Here is a 25,582-nt window from a genome sequence, read left to right on the forward strand (position 1 = left end):
ATTCTCTTTGCTTTTTGCCTTTGAGATCTTTGGAGGTGTCTTTCTCCCTGTCAGATAATTGTTTAAGACTGTATTTGAAAGCCACTTTTTCTGGGATACCCTCCTTCCCTTCCTAGTCAGCTGAATGTGTCCTTGTAGATACCTCAGTTACAGTGCATATCACATTGTAATCTAGATATTGGCCTATCTGCCTGTCTATCTGACTGGATTTTGATGTCCTCCAAGGAAAAGACAGAGTCTTATTTATTTATTTATTTAAATTTCTTTATTTACTTATTTATTTATGGCTGCGTTGGGTCTTCGTTGCTGCTCGCGGGCTTTCTCTAGTTGAGGTGAGCGGGGGCTACTATTGGTTGTGGTGTGCAGGCTTCTCATTGCAGTGCCTTCTCTTGTTGTACAGCACGGGCTCTAGGCACACGGGCTCAGTAGTTGTGGCTTGTGGGCTCTAGAGCGCAGGCTCAGTAGTTGTGGCACAGGGGCTTAGTTGCTCTGCAGCACGTGGGATCTTCCCGGACCAGGGCTCGAACCCGTGTCCCCTGCATTGGCTGGCGGATTCTTAACCACCGCGTCACCAGGGAAGCCCTATTTCTGAACTGTCCTTCATTCCCAAAGTGGCATGGCTGGCATATCATAGTGTTCAGTAAAATTTTGATGAATGAAGAGTTATTTGCCTATTTACAAAAGAAAGTGTAAGAGTTACTTCTGATTCAGACTAAAACTATTCAGATTATCATTCTTAGTACCTTAGCACAGTACTCTGTAGAAAGTAGGTTTTCAATAAATACTAAGTATTTGATTATTCTGTCAGTGAACTATCTGAAGTAATGCTAGGAATAGGAAACTTATTATTAAATTTAATTCTGTAGATAAACTAAGATTTTCAGGTCCAACTGAGTCTTGGGGCTCTGGATCCAGCATAAGAAAAATTAAGAATTATTGGTTATAGTATTGAGGATTTCCTGTCTTCTCTGGGTTGAGTCATGGTTCCAGAATCTTGCGCACAGTTAAGGTACCAAAGTATGATGCTGTTGGAAGCCGGATGTCACGGTCTACAGGAGGTGCTGCCAAGAGTCTACCATTCTTCCATCATCAAAATGTCTACAAATAATAACTGCTGGAGAGGGTGTGGAGTAAAGAGAACCCTCCTACACTGTTGGTGGGAATGTAAATTGGTGCAGCCACTATGGAGAACAGTATGAAGTTTCCTTAAAAAACTAAAAATAGAATTACCATATGACACAGCAATCCCACTACTGGGCATATACCTGGAGAAAACCATAATTCAAAAAGATACATGCACCCCAATGTTCCCAGCAGCACTATTTACAATAGTCGAGACATGGAAGCAACCTAAATGTCCATCAACAGATGAATAAAGATGTGGTGTGTGTATATATATATAATGGAATATTACTCAGCCACGAAAAAGAATGAAATAATGCCATTTGCAGCAACATGGATGGAGCTAGAGATTATCATACGAAGTGAAGTAAGTCAGACAGAAAGACAAATACCATATGATATCACTTATATGCAGAATCTAAAAAAATGATACAAAGGAACTTATTTACAAAACAGAAATAGACTCACAGATGTAGAAAACAAACTTATATAACCAAAGGGGAAAGGGGGGGAGGGATAACTTAGGGATTTGGGATTAACAGATACACACTACTATACATAAAATAGATAAACAAGGACCTACTGTATAGCACAGGGAACTATATTCAATGCTTACTATAACCTATAATGGAAAAGAATCTGAAAAAGAAGATATATGTATCTATATATATATAGATATAGATATCTGAATCACTTTGCTGTACACCTGAAACATTGTAAATCAACTCTACTTCAATTTAAAAAAAAAAGAGTCTACCATTCTAGTCTATACTTGGTAAAGGCCCAGCAATCTCTTTTGCAGCTGCTCCTGGTTCTGTCTTCCCAGGCACACCATGCAGTTATTTCCTCTCTGTGGTTGTGCCTCCTTCCTGGGAGCATAGCCCTCTCTTGCTGTCTTTTTTCTCCTGACAACATTTACCTCCAGTAGAGGGGAATTGTTATGGAGGGCAGCAGGGTATAGTGCTGAGCTGAGAGGAGTCCTCACTCCTCCTATTCTTCTTCTTTTTTTGACCCTGATTACCCTTTCACCCAAGGTTGAGGCTTTTTTGAACAATAAAAGTTAGAAAGACTCATAGCCTATGCCTGTTTTCTATCATGCATCACCCCTGTCCTGAGGAAATAATTGCAGAATCCCTACTGGCATGAATTAAGAGGAAGGGGAAAGGGGCAAAAACCCACGGGAAAAAAAAAAAGCCAACAGTAGATGTTGATAACTAAGAGTACTGTCTCGGTCATGGTAGTCCCCTAGTCTTTGGGCATCATCAGAATTGTGAGAATTAAAGGACAAGGTACTGTACGTATAAGGGGTTTAGAATAGTGTTTGTTACATGGACAGTGAGTGCTTAACAAATGTTAGTTATTATTGTCCAGGGCTCTTCTACTCAGGGAAGGACCTTGGTTACTGTCCAAAATCAGGTCCTCCAGGACAATCACTCCCACACTCAAAGTAGTGCCAAGCTGTGTGTGTGATCTATTCTCCATTCTCCTTGAGGACAGTCAGCCTGGATGCTGAATCCATGTCTAGTCTCCCTGAGGGTAGGGATCCAACCGTATCTCGAGCGGATTCTCTTTCCTCCCAACGTTGGTTACCCTCTCAACCCCACTCCTAATCTCCAGGAAGCTCAGTTACAAGTCCAGCTGGTACCCACAATCCTGGTTTGGGCCCAGGTGTTGTTGCTGGCCTTTCTGGTAGCCCCGGGACTAGATAATTACATTGAAATTCAGAAGCAGCATGCAATTCTTGGCACTGACATCTTTAATTAAATTCAACAAGCATTTATTGAGCACCTAGAGCATGTAAAATAGGGTTCCTTTAAATATGTGTGGCCCTTAACTATTTAGTCTGTTTTAGTTACTCAATCTGGATTAATGTTGATCCATCATTAAGGGTTTTATGAAGAATAAATATCAAAATGGAAAAACGTTTGCACAAATCTTTTTTTTAAAAATAAAGTTATTTATTTTATTTATTTTTGGTTGCCTTGGGTCTTCGTTGCTGCGTGTGGGCTTTCTCTAGCTGTGGCGAGCGAGTGCTTCTTTTCGTTGTGGTGCGTGGGCTTCTCATTGTGGTGGCTTCTCTTGTTGCAGAGCACGGGCTCTAGGTGCATAGGCTTCAATAGTTGTGGCATGAGGGCTCAGTAGTTGTGGCTCGCGGGCTCTAGAGCGCAGATTCAGTAGTTGCCACCCACGGGCTTAGTTGCTTCGAGGCTTGGGGATCTTCCTGGACCAGGGCTCGAACCTGTGTCTCCTGTATTGGCAGGCAGATTCTTAACCACTGCGCCACCACGGAAGCCCTGGACAAATCTTTGAAAATATAAACGTCTTGTGTGGATTATTGTTGCTACAGTATTAATATTAATTGCAATAACAACACTGCTGCTTCCCAGGCTGGCGGTAAAGAGCAGCTGTAAGGCCCACAGGATCCAGACGTAAGAGGTCAGGGGAGGTGCCTTCAGCACGTCCGGCCCAGAAGGGGCGGAGCCTTAAGGAATGTACGCAAATCCCGCCCCTTACTCCGCCCCCTTCGTCGGTGCGCGTAGGCGGTTACCATGGCGATGACGTATAGAGGGCGGGGCGGGGCGGGGCTATGGAGAGGAGGAGGAAGATGGCGGGAGGGCGGCTCTGAGGAGACCTCGGCGGCGGCGGAGGAGGAGAGAAGCGCATCGCCGCGCCGCGCCGGGGCCCATGTGGGGAGGAGTCGGAGTCGCTGTTGCCGCCGCCGCCGTCGCCGCCGCCGCCTGTAACTGCTGGATCCGAGTGGGAGTGAGGGGGAGACGGCAGGATGAAGTTCGCCGAGCACCTCTCCGCGCACATCACTCCCGAGTGGAGGAAGCAATACATCCAGTATGAGGTACCGGCAGCGGCCGGGTAGTGGGTGGACTCGGAGGGGCCACCATCTCGCCAGTCCCGACCTCCACCGCCGCCTTCCGCTCCTGCTGCTTCCCCGCGCCCGGGCGGACTTTGACCCGGTGCGGCGGGGAGCCACTGCGGCATCCCCGCCGCGGCCGGCCCCCTCCGGGCCCCGCTGACCTTCCCCTCCCCCGCAGCCCCACTGCCGCCGGGGTAACGGATATGCGGGCGCTGGACCGGGAGGGACGGCATAGCCGGTCGGGGCTGGGGAATGGTGGTGGGAGGGCGAGCCGCAGGTGGGGGAGTCGGGGTGTGAGGGTAGCCCGGGGTCGCGGCGGTTCCGCGGTAATCCCCTCCTCCCGCTCACCCTGACCTCTGGTCCCCACCCTGGGCGAGCGCCCCCTCGCCAAGGTTAGGTCTTGTTTCTCTCTGCTCACCTCTCACCAAGGAATCCTTCTCTTCCCAGATAAGCCCCTCCAGTGATTTCCTTCATTCCACAGAGCCCTTCAGCTTTCCCCCACTTGGCCCACTGTTGACAAAGGCTTTGTAACAGGGTTGAAACTTGATTTAAATGTGTATCACACATGCGGTGGTTACAGTATGCAAACGTATCGTAATCAACTATTTTGTTTTGATAAAAAGACGGTGATTCGTTTTTTTCACTAATTTAATGAAGTATATAAAGTAATCATGTCTTTGGTTTTGGCTCTTCTGTTGTTTTGGAATGGAGTGAAGGGGAAGAGGAAGGAAGAAAGAGAAGGGAATTATTAAAATTTTCAGGTTTTCTTTCCTAAAATTTTTGTTAGCTAGGGAGAAAAGTACTATCTTGTAAACAATGTACTTTGAAAACATACCTGTGTTATTACAGAAATCATGGCCCTCCTCACCCTTAATTTCTGTGATAACAGCTCCTGAAGGGTATTTAATAGATAGTGATAAGGAACCTTACATTAATAAAAAGAAAAGTGAAGATAACGAGCTCATTTATATTTTCAGAAGCCAAGATACCTGAAGGGCTTTAAGCATTGCAATAGGTTATTCTCAGTGGCTGGCAGTTCAGCTCCTGGATAGAGAAAGACTTAATCTGTAACCTCCAGGAATTCACATCTATGTTATGTGCAGGAACAAAGAGTATAAAATCAATATGAACACACATATTCTAGCTAGATTTTATAAATTGAGATATTTCGATTTTCTATTTAATTTCTGTTTTAAGTTCATTGATAGGATGTTTAGGCAACAGCGCGGGTTTATTTATTCGTATAACAGTTGTAATAATTGAAGAAAAGGAAAGCGATGTAAGTAGGTTAAACAACCTTGAAGATTGTAAAATAAATTCACCTTGTAACATACAGTATTTGAGTATTGCCAGAAATGAAAGGCCTAAAATTATGAATGCTTTCTTTTCACTTAATTTTCTTGTAGTGTTTTGTGGCTACATTTTGTAAGAATGAAATAAGGGATTAGCTTTTCAGCCTGTAGAGTTTTTGATTTATTGTTTCTAATAACATTTGGTCAGTTTTAAAACCTTGGCTAGAGTCCAGATGATGGTTTTTATTGAAAGGAAGGTATTGGTCTTTGATCTTTCTAGTAGTAATTTTCAGCACCACTGCTAGTTCTTCATAGAACACAGCATGCTGAAGCAACATCTTATACTTGTTATATAGTATGGAATGCTTCATTTGGGGAGAAGTAATAGTGGCTGATTGTATGCTATGATTCATTTTAAGTATTACAGCACTTAACGGTTTCATAGAATTGTATTAATCTGGAATACAGTTTTTTTCGTTGTGGTGCGTGGGCTTCTCATTGTGGTGGCTTCTCTTGTTGCAGAGCACGGGCTCTAGGTGCATAGGCTTCAATAGTTGTGGCATGAGGGCTCAGTAGTTGTGGCTCGCGGGCTCTAGAGCGCAGATTCAGTAGTTGCCACCCACGGGCTTAGTTGCTTCGAGGCTTGGGGATCTTCCTGGACCAGGGCTCGAACCTGTGTCTCCTGTATTGGCAGGCAGATTCTTAACCACTGCGCCACCACGGAAGCCCTGGACAAATCTTTGAAAATATAAACGTCTTGTGTGGATTATTGTTGCTACAGTATTAATATTAATTGCAATAACAACACTGCTGCTTCCCAGGCTGGCGGTAAAGAGCAGCTGTAAGGCCCACAGGATCCAGACGTAAGAGGTCAGGGGAGGTGCCTTCAGCACGTCCGGCCCAGAAGGGGCGGAGCCTTAAGGAATGTACGCAAATCCCGCCCCTTACTCCGCCCCCTTCGTCGGTGCGCGTAGGCGGTTACCATGGCGATGACGTATAGAGGGCGGGGCGGGGCGGGGCTATGGAGAGGAGGAGGAAGATGGCGGGAGGGCGGCTCTGAGGAGACCTCGGCGGCGGCGGAGGAGGAGAGAAGCGCATCGCCGCGCCGCGCCGGGGCCCATGTGGGGAGGAGTCGGAGTCGCTGTTGCCGCCGCCGCCGTCGCCGCCGCCGCCTGTAACTGCTGGATCCGAGTGGGAGTGAGGGGGAGACGGCAGGATGAAGTTCGCCGAGCACCTCTCCGCGCACATCACTCCCGAGTGGAGGAAGCAATACATCCAGTATGAGGTACCGGCAGCGGCCGGGTAGTGGGTGGACTCGGAGGGGCCACCATCTCGCCAGTCCCGACCTCCACCGCCGCCTTCCGCTCCTGCTGCTTCCCCGCGCCCGGGCGGACTTTGACCCGGTGCGGCGGGGAGCCACTGCGGCATCCCCGCCGCGGCCGGCCCCCTCCGGGCCCCGCTGACCTTCCCCTCCCCCGCAGCCCCACTGCCGCCGGGGTAACGGATATGCGGGCGCTGGACCGGGAGGGACGGCATAGCCGGTCGGGGCTGGGGAATGGTGGTGGGAGGGCGAGCCGCAGGTGGGGGAGTCGGGGTGTGAGGGTAGCCCGGGGTCGCGGCGGTTCCGCGGTAATCCCCTCCTCCCGCTCACCCTGACCTCTGGTCCCCACCCTGGGCGAGCGCCCCCTCGCCAAGGTTAGGTCTTGTTTCTCTCTGCTCACCTCTCACCAAGGAATCCTTCTCTTCCCAGATAAGCCCCTCCAGTGATTTCCTTCATTCCACAGAGCCCTTCAGCTTTCCCCCACTTGGCCCACTGTTGACAAAGGCTTTGTAACAGGGTTGAAACTTGATTTAAATGTGTATCACACATGCGGTGGTTACAGTATGCAAACGTATCGTAATCAACTATTTTGTTTTGATAAAAAGACGGTGATTCGTTTTTTTCACTAATTTAATGAAGTATATAAAGTAATCATGTCTTTGGTTTTGGCTCTTCTGTTGTTTTGGAATGGAGTGAAGGGGAAGAGGAAGGAAGAAAGAGAAGGGAATTATTAAAATTTTCAGGTTTTCTTTCCTAAAATTTTTGTTAGCTAGGGAGAAAAGTACTATCTTGTAAACAATGTACTTTGAAAACATACCTGTGTTATTACAGAAATCATGGCCCTCCTCACCCTTAATTTCTGTGATAACAGCTCCTGAAGGGTATTTAATAGATAGTGATAAGGAACCTTACATTAATAAAAAGAAAAGTGAAGATAACGAGCTCATTTATATTTTCAGAAGCCAAGATACCTGAAGGGCTTTAAGCATTGCAATAGGTTATTCTCAGTGGCTGGCAGTTCAGCTCCTGGATAGAGAAAGACTTAATCTGTAACCTCCAGGAATTCACATCTATGTTATGTGCAGGAACAAAGAGTATAAAATCAATATGAACACACATATTCTAGCTAGATTTTATAAATTGAGATATTTCGATTTTCTATTTAATTTCTGTTTTAAGTTCATTGATAGGATGTTTAGGCAACAGCGCGGGTTTATTTATTCGTATAACAGTTGTAATAATTGAAGAAAAGGAAAGCGATGTAAGTAGGTTAAACAACCTTGAAGATTGTAAAATAAATTCACCTTGTAACATACAGTATTTGAGTATTGCCAGAAATGAAAGGCCTAAAATTATGAATGCTTTCTTTTCACTTAATTTTCTTGTAGTGTTTTGTGGCTACATTTTGTAAGAATGAAATAAGGGATTAGCTTTTCAGCCTGTAGAGTTTTTGATTTATTGTTTCTAATAACATTTGGTCAGTTTTAAAACCTTGGCTAGAGTCCAGATGATGGTTTTTATTGAAAGGAAGGTATTGGTCTTTGATCTTTCTAGTAGTAATTTTCAGCACCACTGCTAGTTCTTCATAGAACACAGCATGCTGAAGCAACATCTTATACTTGTTATATAGTATGGAATGCTTCATTTGGGGAGAAGTAATAGTGGCTGATTGTATGCTATGATTCATTTTAAGTATTACAGCACTTAACGGTTTCATAGAATTGTATTAATCTGGAATACAGTTTCTGGGGCTGGAAGGAGAAGCATAAGATTTAGTTTGAAGATGAAATTACCTCTTGATTTATAATGTCAGCTTTGTGGCTGGAGTCATTCTGGGACTCTTCATTCACATACTCCGTTTGGACATTAGTCCTAAATGGTTACTTTAGTTTGGTCAGAGAGGAGAGGAACACATTTCATATGTGTGACTGCATTATCTTTCCTAGGCCAATTAGAAATTATTTTTTGAAAAATTCATTAATTGTTGAAATTTTATTCTGCAGAGGGTCCCTACTATGTGACTCCTGTCGTGGAAAAGCTCATTGTTTGGTAGGCAAAATTAATAAGGAGCACTTTTCTTTGTGAATTGGAGCCATTAAAGACATTTTTTATAGGGTTGGGATCTGTGTGTTGTATACTATTTCTCAAGAGCTGGTGCTGTTCCTTTAAAAACAGTTAAAGGGGCATAAATAAGAGTCTTTAGAGTCTAGGAATTTTGGCAGCTTAAAACTTTGGGGAAAAAAGGGCATCATAAAAGATGTTAGCATTTGCTAGAGAAAAGAACCTTCTCATAATGCAGTAACATGTTTCTCATATATGAAGATGATGCTCTTGAAACACTTAGTAGAACAGACACTTGAATTTGTTTTTCAAGTACTGGTGATGAAATTTGGGTGTATTACTCCTGATTTCTTGTGTAGGCTGCTTTCTAGTGCTGTGAACGACTATGAACTGTTCAGCTTCTTTGGTTTTATGTCATTTCGCTATATTAAATTTTACTTGAAATAAGCAGAGAATTAGATTGAAGCTGAAAATGTTGTTTTACATCTCTGATTATACGTATTATTGTGTACACACGGTCATGCAATAAGTGCTAGTTCTTGTATATGTTCGTCATGAGGCCATGGGGACAGTCTTTTTGCCTTTCCAGGGTTCTTTCCTCTTTCATAAAATAAGAATATAGGGCCAGAGCTTTTCAAGTTCTGTTGTAGTTCATAGGTTTATTGTATTTTTAAAAATTAATTAATTAATTAATTAATTGGCTGCGTTGGGTCTTCGCCTCTGTGTGCAGGCTTTCTCTAGTTGGGACGTGCAGGGACCACTCTTCTTTGCGGTGCATGAACCTTTCATTGTGGTGGCTTCTCTTGTTGTGGAGCACGGGCTCCAGGCACGTGGCCTCAGTAGTTGTGGATTGTGGGCTCCAGAGAGAAGACTCCACAGTTGCGGTACATGGCCTCAGTTTCTCCGCGGCATGTGGGATCTTCCCAGACCAGGGCTCAAACCCGTGTCCCCTGCATTGGCAGGCAGATTCTTAACCACTGCACCACTAGGGAAGTCCCAGTTCATAGGTTTTTGATTTAACTTTTAATGGATTTCATTTTTTGGATTGTTAAAATTATTGTTAGTGATCCATCAATATCCTGAAAATTATCAGTTTCTAATTTAAAAATGAATTGTGGCGTTCACAGACTTGGTCTTCATAGGCAGAATAATAGAGCATAAAAGAATAGAGCAACATGGAGAAACCATATAAAGAAAATCAGTTTGATCCATTTGTGAATAGTTTTTACAAAGAACAAACACAAATGGGAAGAGACTATCCCTGTTTCCAGTAATCTATTTGAGTGTAAATCTTGGCATATAATATAAAACATCAATAAAGCTTTATAGAGTACTTTTTAAAGTTTAGTATCAGTGATTGTATATTTTAGAGTTCTGTAATTGATTAATCAAAATTAATTTAGACCAGTTTCAACCAAATAGGCTAGTATGACCATGTTAATATTTTACAGAATATTAGCAAAAGAAGCAAATATATTTGGTGCCTTAGGCTGCTGACTTGTGTTTTCTTCCCTAGGGTTCTGTGCTGCTTTGGTTTCTCAGGAACCAGAAATGTTTTTTTCAGTGTACGCTGTAGTTTTGTAAGGTACTAAAATAATGAGGTATCTAAATTTCAGGACTTTAGAGTTAAAAGGGATTTGAGAGATTATCTGTCTCCTTGTTTTTTTTTAGGCAAGGAAACTAAGGTCCAGAAAGGTTAATTTATTTATTTGTCCAGGATCATATATAGATAGATAGTCTCTTGAGCACAGATGTGTAAGCATTGGGAGTCAGGTCACCCAGACTGTGTGACCCTGACGAAATCACTTCCTCTTTCTGGGCTTTAGGTTCTTCATCTGTAAAGTGAGAGAACTGGACTTGATGGTTTCTAAGCTCACAGCCCTCTATTTTCTAAGGACCCATATAACTACAAATTTCTGTACATTTTTATGGTTTCATTATGTTTTACATATGAAGAGGACAGAACTTAAAGCATTACTATTAATAGCATCCTTTTAAATTAATAGTCTCCTTTCAAATGATTTTAATGATATTTTAATCTGTGACTGGAAAGCTGACCCAGTGAAGCTTTTATTTAACTTAAGTAAAAAGTGATGGTCATAGTTTAATTTTTTGTTGCAAGATTTGGGAAGGGATTTTCCATAAACTGCATATCCCTTATTTTCAAGTGTAAGGAAACATTGCCATAACATTATTGTGATTTGATTTTCATTTATAGAACTCTCCCATGAGAACACTTGTGTTGCAGGCTTCAGTTTCCCAAAGGTATTATGTTGATTAGTTACGGTTAACTTGCCTTGCTGGAACTTGTTTGAAATTTCCAGTTTGGCCACCCGATGGGGCACAAACCACACTTTTTCTTTTAGGCACTTCGGCAAATGAAAGTACAGTATAGCATATTTAAAATAACATTTGTAAATGAGTATGGCAGTAAGATGCCTGGCATTTACAAATGTTTCTTAAGAGAGTGAATGAATGTTGTATAAAACAGGAAGTTATTACTGTTCTTTATTATCTTTGTATAATAAAGTGTGTTAGGTTAAGTGTCCTGGAAAGATTATACTTGTCCATCCATCTCTGAAGGTTGGTTTTGGATCAGTTTTTGAGTGAAGGCCCAGATCATAAGAACATAAGACTCTTACTTGACCTGAGGTGACCATGGAAAATCAGTCCTGGCTTCAAATCCAGTCCTAATCTGAAAAGCATTTGAGACTGATTGAGTTGTGCTGGCTAGGTGTTGCAAGTATATTTGCATCATAGCCCCCAAAGGAGAGTACCCAACACTCCCATGGAGTAAGAGAAGGTAGTTTTAGAAGTCTTAATTATATTCATTTTTATGCATAAGACAGGAAGAAATGAAATTTTACTAATATTGAATAAATAGATTGATGCAATGACCTTGTTTAGGAGGTAGTCTGAGAGAAAGAGAGGCAAGAATTGCTAATAGTTTTCTCACTTGTTTGTTCACTTTCAGCAAATAGCAATTAATCCAGTTTATGGGTGCATAGTTAAGATGAATTTATGGATATTATTTAGTTTTGACTGAACTAACCCTTATAAAATGGATGTGACTTAAAAAGACTCTTGTGAAGAAGCCTCAACAGCAGAACCAGCCTTAAGAGCATAATGCAAGCACATGTGAACAACAAGAAAATGGCAGAGCTGACAGTTCTACTTCTAGTACTAGCTTTTTGTCAGCCAAATTACAGAAAAAACAACGGTACTTTAATAGACCTGACAAGACGTTTGCCAAAAAGTTTCAAAATAATTAAGATAGTTCTTTGAAATAAGATTTTACATCCGTTGTCATCCACAGTGAACACCCTAAATATATGTTATGTATTAGAGTAGTCTGCCTTTGTGAGGTCTGTTTTCCAGCTTATAACCATTATAATCAAGTTTCAAAATTAACTGAATCCTAAAGTTTGAACTAGGCCTTTGAAATACTAAAAACTAAGATTTTAAAAAGTAATGAACTTTTTCTGTTAGGTTGTTCTTTAAAGTATTGTTATTGGGCTGCCCTGGTGGCGCAGTGGTTGAGAGTCCGCCTGCCAATGCAAGGGACACGGGTTCACGGGTTTGTGCCCCGGTCCGGGAAGATCCCACGTGGCGCAGAACAACTAGGCCCGTGAGCCATGGCCGCTGAACCTGTGCGTCTGGAGCCTGTACTCCTCAACGGGAGAGGCCGCAACAGTGAGAGGCCCGCGTACCGCAAAAAAAAAAAAAAAAAAGTATTGTTATTGATAATTTCTTAAGAGAGATTAAAAATATTTTCACATTATTCACAAATGAAAGTTTAAATTATTTATTATTGTCTCATCTTTTAAAACTTCCACTTAAAAAAATTCTGTGTTTTATAATGTACACAAGTTGTAGAAGGAGATAATTTATAAACAAAGGTACATATATTGGAGGTGCATAGTAAACTTTTTTTTTAAAATAGTGATATGACATAAAAAAAGTTTGGAAGATTTTGCTTAAGTTGTATAGCTTAACTGCAGGTGGTTTGTGGGTTGCTTGGTATTTAATTGGCCTTTGGGATTGAGAGATTGTCAGAATTCACTAGGATTCTTGACCAGTTGTATTTTCCTTTTCAGGTCTTCCCCTTACCTAGTAAATGCTAAAAGAAGCCAAGTAGGGCCTTCCTTTGCGGTCCAGTGGTTGAGACTTCACCTTCCAGTGCAGGGGGTGTGGGTTTGATCCCTGGTCAAGGAGCTAAGGTCCCACATGCCTCGTGGCCAAAAAACCAAAACATAAAACAGAAGCAGTATTGTAACAAATTCAATAAAGACTTTAAAAAAAATGGTCCACATTAAAAAAAAAACTCTAAAAGAAGCCAAGTAGACAATGCTCATGAACAAATGCCTTAAATGCCTTAAAAAATTCATTCATTCAACAAATATTTATAGGGACTCTATTATGTCCTATAGGCTGATAGATTTGTCATTAAATTCTAGCTCTTTTGTTATCTTAAAAATAGAAAACAAAAAGCAATATTTTATTTTTTATAAATTTATTTATTTATTTATTTTTGGCTGCATTGGGTCTTCGTTGCTGCGTGTGATTTCTCTAGTTGCGGTGGGCGGGGGCTACTTTTCATTGCGGTGCGCGGGCTTCTCACTGCGGTGGCTTCTCTTGTTGTGGAGCGTGGACTCTAGGTGTGCGGGCTTCAGTAGTTGTGGCACATGGGCTCAGTAGTTGTGGCTTGCGGGCTCTAGAGTGCAGACTCAGTAGTTGTGGTGCACGGGCTTACTTGTTCTGAGGCATGTGGGATCTTCCTGGGCCAGGGATCGAACCCGTGTCCCTTGCATTGGCAGGCAGATTCTTATCCACTGCGCCACCAGGGAAGTCCCAAAAAACAGTATTCCTGTGTGTGTGCGTGCGCGTGTGTGTTTGGTTTTATATTTTAGTCATCACAGTGCTTTCAAAATTAAAAATGGTGTAGAAAGGGAAGATTGTAGATTGAGGACTTGGACCATGGTTAAATTTGGATCACTTGTGTAAATAATATGGATTCATAATATGGATGAATTCTCCCTGGCTTTTCAAACTTTTTATGTTATACGCCTTTAAATTTAATTTGTTTATAGGAAGAAATTTGGTTACCTGTTTCTTCCCATCACTAGGCAGGTGTGGTATCTATGGGGACTGATCAGAAAATCCTTAAAAAGTTGTTTATTTATTATAGGTCAGAGGAAAGTTTAATTAACCTGCTGTAAGCATAACTTACAATTTTCATATTCTCTGTAACAGGAGGGACAGTATGTTGATTAAGAAAACATAGTCATTCCTTATTGAAGATGACCTGCAGTGTTTGGAAAGACTGTAGACCATGAATTAAGGAGATGTAATTCCTTAGACCCAGTTCTGTCACTGAACAGTCATAAATAATTAGTGAACAAGTGATTTTTTTGAAGATTGAAGGGTAAAATGTAATCATACAGGAAAATGAGAAGCTTTTAGATTATTGTGTGAATTACTTGTTTAAGCTAAATTGGTAAAGTTGTAATTCACAGTAATCCAAGTGCTTTGTGAGCTTTTTCTATACCTAAGAGAAGTCCTTTAACTTTTTGGTCTTGGGACCATTTGAAACTCTTAAAAATTATTGAGGATTTCAATGTCTATTGATAATATGCTGTATTAGAAATTAAAACTAAGAAATGTCTGAAACACAAGAGTATACAAGCACACCTCTACTAGCCATCAGAGACATGACATCACATTTCGTTTAGCCTCTGGAAAACTCCACTGTGTACTCATGAAAGAATGAGAGTGAAAAAAGCACATGAAGTTGTAGTAGTATTATGAAAATAGTTTTGACCTTTTGGGTCCCCTGAAAGGGTTTCTGAGAGTTGCTGCCTTAGAGCACAGGACTCCTTTCAGAACGTTTGGAGATGGCCTGAGAAAAAGCTCTCTAGTCTTAGGAAGCACATAAGAGGATAAAGGAAATCCCATGAGTGAGGATTCTCTGGTATATCCCCCCTGCACAGGATGATAGAGAAAAGAAAGTTGTCTTTCCTGGGATTCCCACTTCCATTCTCTCTTCTTTGAATTGAATTAGTGGAAATGTGGTCATTTTGTCATTAAGGAGAAAGGAATTAACATTTATTGCCCAGTTAGGAACCAGGTGTCATCAGTATGTTACTTCATTTAATCTTCACAGCAGTTTTGTGAGATAGATGATTTATTATCTCCATTTTACTGATGAGGAAACCCAGGCTTAGAGAGACTAGTCAATTTGTTCATGCCACACATCTAGTAAGTAGTAGAGCCAGAATTTGGAATCAAATTTGTCACACTTTGGAACTCTTGCTTTTATATGCAAATTGTAAATAACAGTGGTGGCAGTAACAGTGCCAGTAACAGTAGCAGTAGCAGGAACAACAGCTGTTATTTTTTGAGTGCTTGCTTTGTCAGTCACTGTGACATTACTTTAAAAGCATTTTCTCTTTATAGCAAGCTGTTTAGGTAGGTTGTTATGTTAGTTCTGTTTGTAGACGGGGAACCTGAGTCTTAAAGCCATTAAGTAACTGATTATGTTGAAACTGCTAATTGTGGTTAGCAGAGATGAGACTGAAAGAGCCCCTGCTTTTAATTCCTACATCATACTGCTTTATGAAAAATAAATAAATGCATCCATTTATACATGAGTACATTTAGGCGTAGTCTGACCTGTTCTCCAGCACCTGCTGAAGTAATGGCTGGTCTATTTTTAGTCCCAGGTCTCAGTCTGTATGGTTTGGAGGTAGTAGAGTATGGTCTGGAGGTCAGAGTTCACCTGTGTTAATTTATTTTTTCCTCAAGATTAACAGTGTAACTATTATGAGGTAGGCAGCTGTTAAATAGAGGACCTTATAAAGATGAGCCATAAGAAAAAAATAATGAGATATAATGATAAGTGTAAGAAGAGGAAGATAAAGCACAGTGGATATAGCTGTTGCTATGCCACAGTCATGGCTTTTGGCTTTTAGATCATTCCATAGATCATGGAACGTTAGACCTGTAAGGAATTTCAGATATTAATTAAATCCAATTCCCTTTTTTACTTGAGTGGGAAGTGAGGTCCAGAGAGGTTGTGATTCAAGGACACATGGCTTGGTTAGTGGCTGAGTGAACACAATCACCCTGATTCATTTTATTGTTTAACTATTTTGCATCATATGCTTATATGTCAATAACACATACAGAGAACAAACTCTGAAGCCAGACTGCCTAGGTTCATATACCATCTGGACAGTTGACTAGCTGAGTGACCTCAGGCAAGTCATTCTACTTCTCTGTGCTTCAGTTTCCTCATTTGTATAATCGGGACAGTAATAGTAGTTACAGGACTTTTTTTTTTAACATCTTTATTGGAGTATAATTGTTTTACAATGTTGTGTTAGTTTCTGCTGTATAACAAAGTGAATCAGCTATACGTATACATATATCCCCATATCTCCTCCCTCTTGAGCCTCCCTGCCACCCTCCCTATCCCACACCTCTAGGTGGTCACAAAGCACTGAGCTGATCTCCCTGTGCTACGTGGCTGCTTCCCACTAGCTATCTGTTTTACATTTGGTAGAGTATATATGTCCATGCCACTCTCTCACTTTGTCCCAGCTTACACTTCCCCCTCCCCATGTCCTCAAGTCCATTCTCTGCGTCTGCGTCTTTATTCCTGTCCTGCCCGTACGTTCTTCAGAACCATTTTATTTAGATTCCATATATATGTGTTAGCATACGGTGTTTGTTTTTCTCTTTCTGACTTACTTCACTGTAGTTACAGGACTTTTGTGAGGATTATATGGGTTAAAATATGAAAAGTGCTTAGACAATGCCTATATTTGCTATTAAAATTATTTAGTTAATGCTAGGTTAACAGTATCTTTGTGAGGGAAACCGAGCCTCAAATTTTGTCCCTCGGGGCTTGTCCAGTTCAGATTTTCTTGGAAAATGGCTTTGTTGATTTTAGGTATTACTCCTGTTATCTGTGATATTTTTATTAATAAATTGTCCTTTTTTATATACAGTAAGAAATTCAGGTGGGAACAGTTATATGGTTTTGAAATAAATTAGTTCTCCTTGGTTACTTGTAACTTGCATTCATTTCAGTTATAGACTGTGCCTTCATATTCTTTTCTTTTTTAAAAATTGGGGTGAAATTCACATGTGCATTCCTAAGTATGTCTGAATAGCTTAAGTGAATCCTTTGAGTTTTCAGAGACTATCTAGTTTTAGTTCTTTTCACTTCTGTAATGGAAATTTAATTTTTAATACTAGAATTAGTTTTAGAGTTGAAAAAGACCTTCTCAAGCCCTCTGTTTCACAGATGAATAAATCGAGGACAGAAAGGCCAAGATATGTGGTCAGTCTCACAGCTAGCTGATAGGAGAGCCTGGAATAAAAGTATTGACCTCCTGCTCACTGCTGTACCTTGCTGAGGCTTATCACTGCCATATAAACATTTCTTTACTTTTAATTTTAAGAATAAATTTTCTTTGTAAGAGCCCATATGAATTTAAATGTTCTTGTTAATGATTACTTAAATACTCAGTGTTAATAACATTTATCTGAACCTAATCCATTAGTTCACATTAACAACCTCAAATAGTTCATGTGTGTGTCAATTAAAAGACTAAGTAAGTTAAGAGACTCAGACCTTAAAAATGTTGTTTACTCAACTACAGAAAATTAGCCATTGCCCCATCTAGGTAGAAACCTATTGTAGGTGAGGAGACAGGACTGAGGAATTATGGTAAGGCTTGAGGAGTTAGTAGAGATGAGAGCAAGACTCAGGAAGGTTGAAAAATCATTTGGGCATTTCTCTGTAGCATATCTGTTTGAATGTTAACACAGGTTACATGTACATGAAGAGCACCTCCCCTCCCCACCCGCCGCCCATCTCCCCATCTCTTATAACGTGCTGCCAAGCCAAAGTCAGGGCACATCTGACTAGAGGAGATTAGAATATGTATTAAACCAATTCTTTAAGTATTCATGAATGTCCCCTTGCTTTTTTTAAAAAAATAATAAAACAATGATGATGATAATAACAGCTAATGTTTATTGAGTGTTTCAGTTGTGCCAGGCATTTTACATTTAATCCTTACCCTCTAAGGTAGGTTTTGTTATCCCTGTTTTAAGAAGTCGCTGAGTCTTAGATTGAGTCGACTGCCCAAGGTCACATAGCTAGTGAATGGTTAAAACCAGAATTCATACACAGGTTTGTCTTATTTCAGAACCTGGATTCTTTTTTTTTTTTTTTGTAAGTTTATTTACTTATTTATTTTTGGCTTTGTTGGGTCTTCGTTGCTGCGTGTGGGCTTTCTCTAGTTTCAGCGAGCAGGGGCTACTCTTCGTTGAGGTGCGCGGGGTTCTCATTGCAGCGGCTTCTCTTGTTGTCTGGTTTTTTTTTTTTTTTTTGTAAGTTTATTTACTTATTTATTTTTGGCTTTGTTGGGTCTTCGTTGCTGCGTGTGGGCTTTCTCTAGTTTCAGCGAGCAGGGGCTACTCTTCGTTGAGGTGCGCGGGGTTCTCATTGCAGCGGCTTCTCTTGTTGTGGAGCACGGGCTCTAGGTGTGTGGGCTTCCGTAGTTGTGGCTCGCGGGTTCTAGAGTGCAGGCTCAGTCGTTGCGGTGCACGGGCTTAGTTGCTCCGCAGCATGTGGGATCTTCGAGACAAGGGCTCAAGCCTTTGTCCCCTGCATTGGCAGGCAGATTCTTGACCACTGCGCCACCACGGAAGCCCCAGAACCTGGATTCTTAACATGGTGTTACATTGTCAGGATCACACAAGGGGCTGGTGAGGTAAAAATAGGTAAGCCCCTGTCCTAGAGGAGCTCATAACTTGGGTGGTCTCCTAATCGTAGTATATTGTGATTATGTTGCAGAGGAATGGCCAATTGATTTTGCTCTGGAGATCAAAGCTATTTATCTTAAAAGCTTTCACAGAGGTAGTGTTTGAACTGGGTACTTAGAGATTGAGTAGGGTTTGATGACATGGTGAAGAGGGGACAGGGCACTGGCGTCATTCTAGGCAGATAGGGTAATATTGAATGAACAAAGGCATAGATGGGTGGAAGTATCCAAGCATATTAGTGAAATCTGGTTTAGCGAGTATGTTGGAGAGGTGATAGTGTGATTTGGAAAGGTGGACTGGAAGGGATCAAGGGCTGAGGGGCCTCAAATACCGTGCTGAGGTGTTTAAATGTTTCTTGTTGTGAACCATTAAGGATTTTAAAGAAGAGGCTGGGGAGAAGGATCAGTGCAAAGTGAGAGTGTAGTTTAGATCCTAGAGGATGTGTTGGAGAGACCAAGACCAAAGACAGGAAAACCAAATAGTATAGCCAAAAATAGTAAGAGCTTGAATTAATACCTTATTTAATCAATTTTCCCACACTTTAATGTCTGAAATCAGGATATGTCTCATAATTAATTGTCATAGATTAATTGGCAGACTTTTTTTTCATTCTTAGGAGCACATAAAATAATGGTGTATATTACTGTTAGTGGCGTCTTAGATTTGATTGATTGATCATCTTAAATTTATTGAAAGCCTACTGTGTGTCAGGCAGAGTCATAGATACCTGTTAGTGTCCAGCATCTGGCAGTGTCTGGCATATTTAGAAATTTTAAAAGCAACAACAAAACAAAATGTAATTGAAAGGCTATGGGATCTGCCTGAGATGTCATTAAGGGATAAGAGAGATTCAGAAGAGCATGATTGAAGGCAGTGAATGGAGAAGATAAGAAAAGTTTATGTTTATCCCCTACAGAGTGTGGCTAAAGCTCTGGAAATGAATTACTTTGGTATCTATTTAGAGAAGTTGGTCTTATTCTTTTAGTTTTGTTTATTCATTGAATGCAGAGTTAGGTCTTTTACTTAGTTTTATGTAATACGCTCAAATGTGATCATTGATGACAAAATTGAGATGATATTCTTTCTCCTGTCTTTCCAGTATTTGTATAATAGCAGGTAACAAAACTGTTGATAAGCAGGTGAGTCATCACCTCTCATCACAGAGTTCAAACATTTTTTGATTAAGCCTTTCTTTTTGAGTAGAATAAGCTTGTTTGAAATATGAGTAATTTCAAATTATGCTGCCATTAGTTATTTGCTAAAGAGGATTGCAAAATCTTTTTTCTAAGATTTGTTTGCTTAGTATCATGGACTTTCAAAAATTCAGTTCCTGATAGATTCAGAAATTAGAAAATGGATTGATTTAGAGGCCACTGAAATTGAAATTGTAATAACCCCGTAAGCTTGGGCAAGTCATTTAGCCTTTCTGTGCCACAATTCTCTTATCCTTAAACTGGGGATAATGATAATTTTTACTTTGGAGGATCATGTGAAGTGAAATGAGTCAATCATTGGAAAACAGGACAGGAGGTGTAATAGTTACTACACATAGTAAGTATTATATAAGTGTTAGCCATTATTACATAGCTGCCCCTAGGGGTTTGAAACTAACAGTTGAGCAGCATCTTACTTGATTTATTTACTCTTGACACAGTTGGGGGGAAGGGGGTCAGTGAAACTAACTAGGAAGAGACAACTTAGATTGTTTATTCAATTACTGGACAAATGGAAGTTGAAAGAATTTTACCTTTTTAAAAAAGGCTAGTATTTCATAGAACAGAATGTTTATGTTACTACTTGTTAATGGTTATTGATGAAAGTAAAAAAGGTTAATGTATACATTTTTGAAAGTTTCTTTGGTTTCGGTAGAGATGAAAAACTGGGAAGAAAATTGGTAACTTTTTCCCTTTTCTTTTGCACTTTTGTTGTAGAGCTTTATTAGAATTTCTGAATTGATTTGTAAGCATAATGTATTAGAGAAGAAAATGTTTTAGGGGAAGAAATTACTATCAAATGCAGAATTTTGAAATTCCTCCTTGACCTTTCTTACTTCCATTTTAGAGACAATGTTATTTAATGTGATAGGTTTTATGTAAGGAACATTTATTAAACCATTGTTTTTTTGTTTGTTTTTAATAAATTTATTTATTTATTTATTTTTGGCTGCACTGGGTCTTTGTTGCTGCGCGCGGGCTTTCTCTAGTTGTGGCGAGTGGGGGCTACTCTTCATTGTGGTGCGCGGGCTTCTCATTGCGGTGGCTTCTCTTGTTGTGGAGCATGGGCTCTAGGCGTGTGGGCTTCAGTAGTTGTAGCACGCGGGCTCAGTAGTTGTGGCTCACGGGCTCTAGAGTGCAGGCTCAGTAGTTGTGGCGCACGGGCTTGGTTGCTCCGCGGCATGTGGGATCTTCCCGGACCAGGGCTCGAACCCGTCTCCCCTGCATTGGCAGGTGGATTCTTAACCACTGTGCCACCAGGGAAGCCCTAAACCATTGTTTAACCAACTTTATGTTTAAAAAATTTTAACAATGATATCAGTAATTAATAATAATAATTTAATGCATATTTTGTGAACCTGCCCTGTTAAACACAAAGTATCCTATTAAAGTAATATCTCCCTTCTTGGGATTGACCTATATACACTAATATGTATAAAATGGATAACTAATAAGAACCTGCTGTATAAAAAAATAAATAAAATAAAATTCAAAAATTCAAAAAAAAAAAGTAACACCTCCCTTCCAAGTTGTGTAATTGCAAGCATACACAATATTTTAGTAGTTAGATCTTTTTTTTTTCTCATTAGTATTTGAAATTAAATAAAGATATTATTGGTAAAGGTAAAGTAATACCATTAAACTTTTTTTGTTTTTTTTTGGCCATGCCGTGCGGCATGTGGTATCTTAGTTCCCTGAGCAGGGATCAAACCTGTGCCCCCTGCATTGGGAGTATGGAGTCTTAACCACTGGACCACCAGGGAAGTCCCTATTAAACATGTTTTAACGTATCACTTTTTATTGCTTAGCACAGTGATTTATGTAGGTGCTTCGATATTTATACTTTAAATAACAGAAGTTGGATGAATAGCCAGATATAGGGGTTGAAGGAGGGAAGAATTTAGTATTGATACAATGGTTTAAACCTAGGGAGACTTGTAGAGGATAGCTACTTATGGGGGTGGTAAATTCATGAAATTAGATCTTAAGTATGCTGATTTCATACACAAAATGTCTATATGTAGAGATAAGTACTAGCTGGAATTTGAAAAATTGTATCAAAGATAAGATTTATTATAATTGAGATAGTAATTAAAGAATTAATTCACTGAGGGAAAGTATGTAATGCAGAAAAATAGAGACATAGAGGAAATCTTGGAAAAAACGTTGTCATAGGAGTTAAGGGTCTTAAGGGTAAATGGACCATCAGCAGTGACATACTTTGTAGACAGTTTCATGAGAATGAGGATTAAGGATAGGCCTTTGGATTTGACAAAAGTTGCTCATTAGTGAATTCTGAACATAAATTGTCTTCTGCTAACTTTATTCCAGGTTTTAAGAGGTTAAAGTCATTGAGACAACATATGTGTACTTTTCATTTGAGAAATTTGTCTGTTAACAGAGTGAGGAAAATAGGATAGAACCTTTAGGAATGAGTAGGATAAAGTAAGATTCTTTGAAGGATATATGGGATCCATTCATCTTGAAGGCAGTAGAGAAAGTAACTTTAATTTTATCTAAATTTTTTGCTTTAATTGCATTTCCCTCATTTATTGGCTGTGGACTTTTAAACAGTTACTTTATTTCTCTGAACCTCAGTTTTCTTGCATGCAAAATGGGGATAATATTTACCTTTCAAGGTTATTATGAGAATTAGCTATAATAATATATGAAAGTGCCAGCAAGGGCCTGACCCATAGAAGATACTTTTCTATAAAGTATAGCTGTTAATTTCTGTCTTCATTAAAAATAAGCCATAGGAGTAACTTTTTTTTTTTTTTTTTTTTTTGTGGTATGCGGGCCTCCCTCTGCTGTGGCCTCTCCCGTTGCAGAGCACAGGCTCCAGACGCGCAGGCTCAGCAGTTTTCTTGCATGCAAAATGGGGATAATATTTACCTTTCAAGGTTATTATGAGAATTAGCTATAATAATATATGAAAGTGCCAGCAAGGGCCTGACCCATAGAAGATACTTTTCTATAAAGTATAGCTGTTAATTTTTGTCTTCATTAAAAATAAGCCATAGGAGTAACTTTTTTTTTTTTTTTTTTTTTTTGTGGTATGCGGGCCTCCCTCTGCTGTGGCCTCTCCCGTTGCAGAGCACAGGCTCCAGACGCGCAGGCTCAGCGGCCATGGCTCACGGGCCCAGCCGCTCCGCGGCACGTGGGATCCTCCCAGACCGGGGCGCGAACCCGGTTCCCCTGAATCGGCAGGCGGACGCGCAACCACTGCGCCACCAGGGAAGCCCCATAGGAGTAACTTTTATTCATTTATTCAGCAGACGTTTATTTTAGGGTGTTGGTAGTCAATCTCTTAGTATAACAAGACTCTTTCAACGTCATGAAGTTTCTTGGAAACCAAATGATGGTAGCTGGACTTTTAGAATCCATTGCTTGAGAAACTACATTTTGACCAAATGAATTACTGCATTTTATAGATTCTAAGATGCACATTCCTTGTTCCACATTCCTGTGGTTTTCATCTTATTCTCTCTTGGATTCCCCACTCTGGGGAAAGCCAGCCATGAAAAAACTGAAGGAGCCCTATGGAGAGGTCCAAGTGTTAAGGAACTGAGGCCTCCTGAAAAAAGCCGGCACAAATTTGTCAGCCATTCGAGTGTGCCATTCTAGAATCGGATCCAGCCCCAGGCAAGCCTTGAGAATTGAGGTGAAACCTCAATTTCACCTTTGAAATTGAGATTCATTTTACAGATGTCACATAGTTAATCGGTAATGTTTTTCTTTCTTAATGGTACGTAAAATAATGGTGCAGTGATACATAAATTAATGGTGTGTCTTAACAATTGATGGTATCTTAGACTCGATGAAATATGGTAGTATTTTATTAAGTACAAATACCTTCATGTATTTTGACAAGTAGTAATGTATTTGTGGGAAACATTATTTAGCCTACAGAGAATACCTAGTTTATAAGGTTTTACAGTATTGAAATTGGAGCTATGAAGCGGTCTGAAACTGATGGATTAGAAACCATTTTTATAAGTGTATAGGTGTATTGCAGAACCTTTGGGTTCCTTTTTTTGTTTTCTTTCAGATAAATGGGCAAACTAAGAACAGAGTGAGAATTTTATGTTGCCATACTATTATATTTGGTCAAAATTCGACATGTTTTACCAACCTGTGTAAACCTTATATATTAAAGAGGGCTGGAAGCCAAACACACTAAGAACTTTTCTTGTGGCTAGTAAATGAAAGAGGTTTGAATCTTGTGTAGAAATAAAAGATAATGAAAATTAGGAAAAATAAGAAATGACTTTGCATTTTGATATTTCATGAAACTGGAAATGCTATAAAATAATTCAATAAAAATAACATAGTTAACACTTAAAAAATTAACTGATGTGCTGATTTTGGATATTTAGGCTTTGTGTTACAAAGTCTGTGCAGTTGACAAATGTATTTTGAACTTGTACTGTGCTGGATGCTGTGGCCCATAAGAATTGAAGTGAGACTGCTCTCTGCCCTCAGAGAATTTACAGTTGTTACCACAGTAAATGTAAGAATGAGCCATACAGATTTAATTAGTTATAAAAGAGCATTTGTTATCAGCTTTATTTTATTGTCAGAATAGGATCCTTAGACAAGGAGGATGCTGATTTAATCTGTCAGATTTATTCAGTCCCAGCTCAGAAGTGCAGCTATGTGACTTCTCAAGGGCATTCAAGGGTATAAGTTAAATTACAGTATTGGTGGCTGTGACTTATGGGAATGCAGTTTTGCTTATTTATTGCTAAATAAATCACTTACTTGAAATTGTCATAGTTTTCCTTTCCATAGTTTTTGTACTTTATAGGAATAAAAAGTTTAGGTACTTTGATCAAGACAAGCCAAAGATGTTGGTTATGATCTAATAACATTACATTCTGTGATATAAAAATGTTTTTCAAATCTAGCCTCATGTATTAATTATCTATTGCTCTATAACAGACTACCTAAAACTACTGAAACAATAAGAAACATTTATTGTTTTACACTCTTGCTGTGTGTAAAGAGTTTGGAAGCAGCTTAACTGGGTGATTCTGGCTAAGGATATTTTGTGAGGTTGTCGTCAAGATGCCAGTCAAGGTTGCAGTCATCTCAAGGCTTGCCTGGGGCTGGATCCGATTCTAGAATGGCACACTCGAATGGTTGACAAATTTGTGCCGGCTTTTTTCAGGAGGCCTCAGTTCCTTAACACTTGGACCTCTCTATAGGGCTCCTTCAGTTTTTTCATGGCTGGCTTTCCCCAGAGTGGGGAATCCAAGAGAGAATAAGATGAAAACCACAGTGCCTTTTATGACCTAGCCTTGGAGGTAGTACTCTGTCATTTATGCAATATTCAGTTGGTTATAGAGGTCAGTCCTATTTAGTATGGGAGGGGATTGCACAAGAGCATTACTACCAGGAGTTAAGAATCATTGGGAGTTATTTCAGAGGCTAGTTACCACACCTGATATAAAAATCTAATGGTTTAGAAAAGTTTTGGAAATGAAAGGAAGAGTATCAGAAAATTGAGAGGCCAAAATTAGAGGTAAATCTTAGAAAATAAGATTTCACTCCAAATAGTGGGCTATGTGTCTTTTTCTCAAAGAAGCGTGGATTACAGAATGAACAATACTTGGGCAAGATAATACTTTAATAACCTTTCTGAATTTCAGATCTTCAGTGGTAAAATGAAAATCATATTTACATTAAAGTGTTGTGAGCCTCTGTTAAAGTAGTGTGTTTAGGGCTTCCCTGGTGGCGCAGTGGTTGAGAGTCCGCCTGCCCATGCAGGGGACATGGGTTCGTGCCCCGGTCCGGGAAGATCCCACATGCCGCGGAGCGGCTGGGCCCGTGAGCCATGGCCGCTGAGCCTGCGCGTCCG

The 25,582-nt window shown here is 40.1% G+C and overlaps 1 protein-coding gene across 2 annotated transcripts in view; it reads left to right on the plus strand.

The window, feature by feature from the left end:
* The first annotated feature begins 6,330 nt into the window (after positions 1–6,330).
* The window catches only part of XPR1 (xenotropic and polytropic retrovirus receptor 1), a 217,494-nt gene continuing 198,242 nt past the window's right edge, over positions 6,331–25,582 (plus strand). For both annotated transcript variants that reach the window (XM_055084191.1, XM_055084192.1), the window contains exon 1: positions 6,331–6,568. In XM_055084191.1, coding sequence (XP_054940166.1) covers positions 6,500–6,568 — 69 coding nt within the window. In that variant the 5' untranslated portion in view covers positions 6,331–6,499. The remainder of the gene's footprint in view (positions 6,569–25,582) is intronic.

Source organism: Physeter macrocephalus, chromosome 4, assembly GCF_002837175.3.
Source record: "Physeter macrocephalus isolate SW-GA chromosome 4, ASM283717v5, whole genome shotgun sequence".
Taxonomy (NCBI): domain Eukaryota; kingdom Metazoa; phylum Chordata; class Mammalia; order Artiodactyla; family Physeteridae; genus Physeter; species Physeter macrocephalus.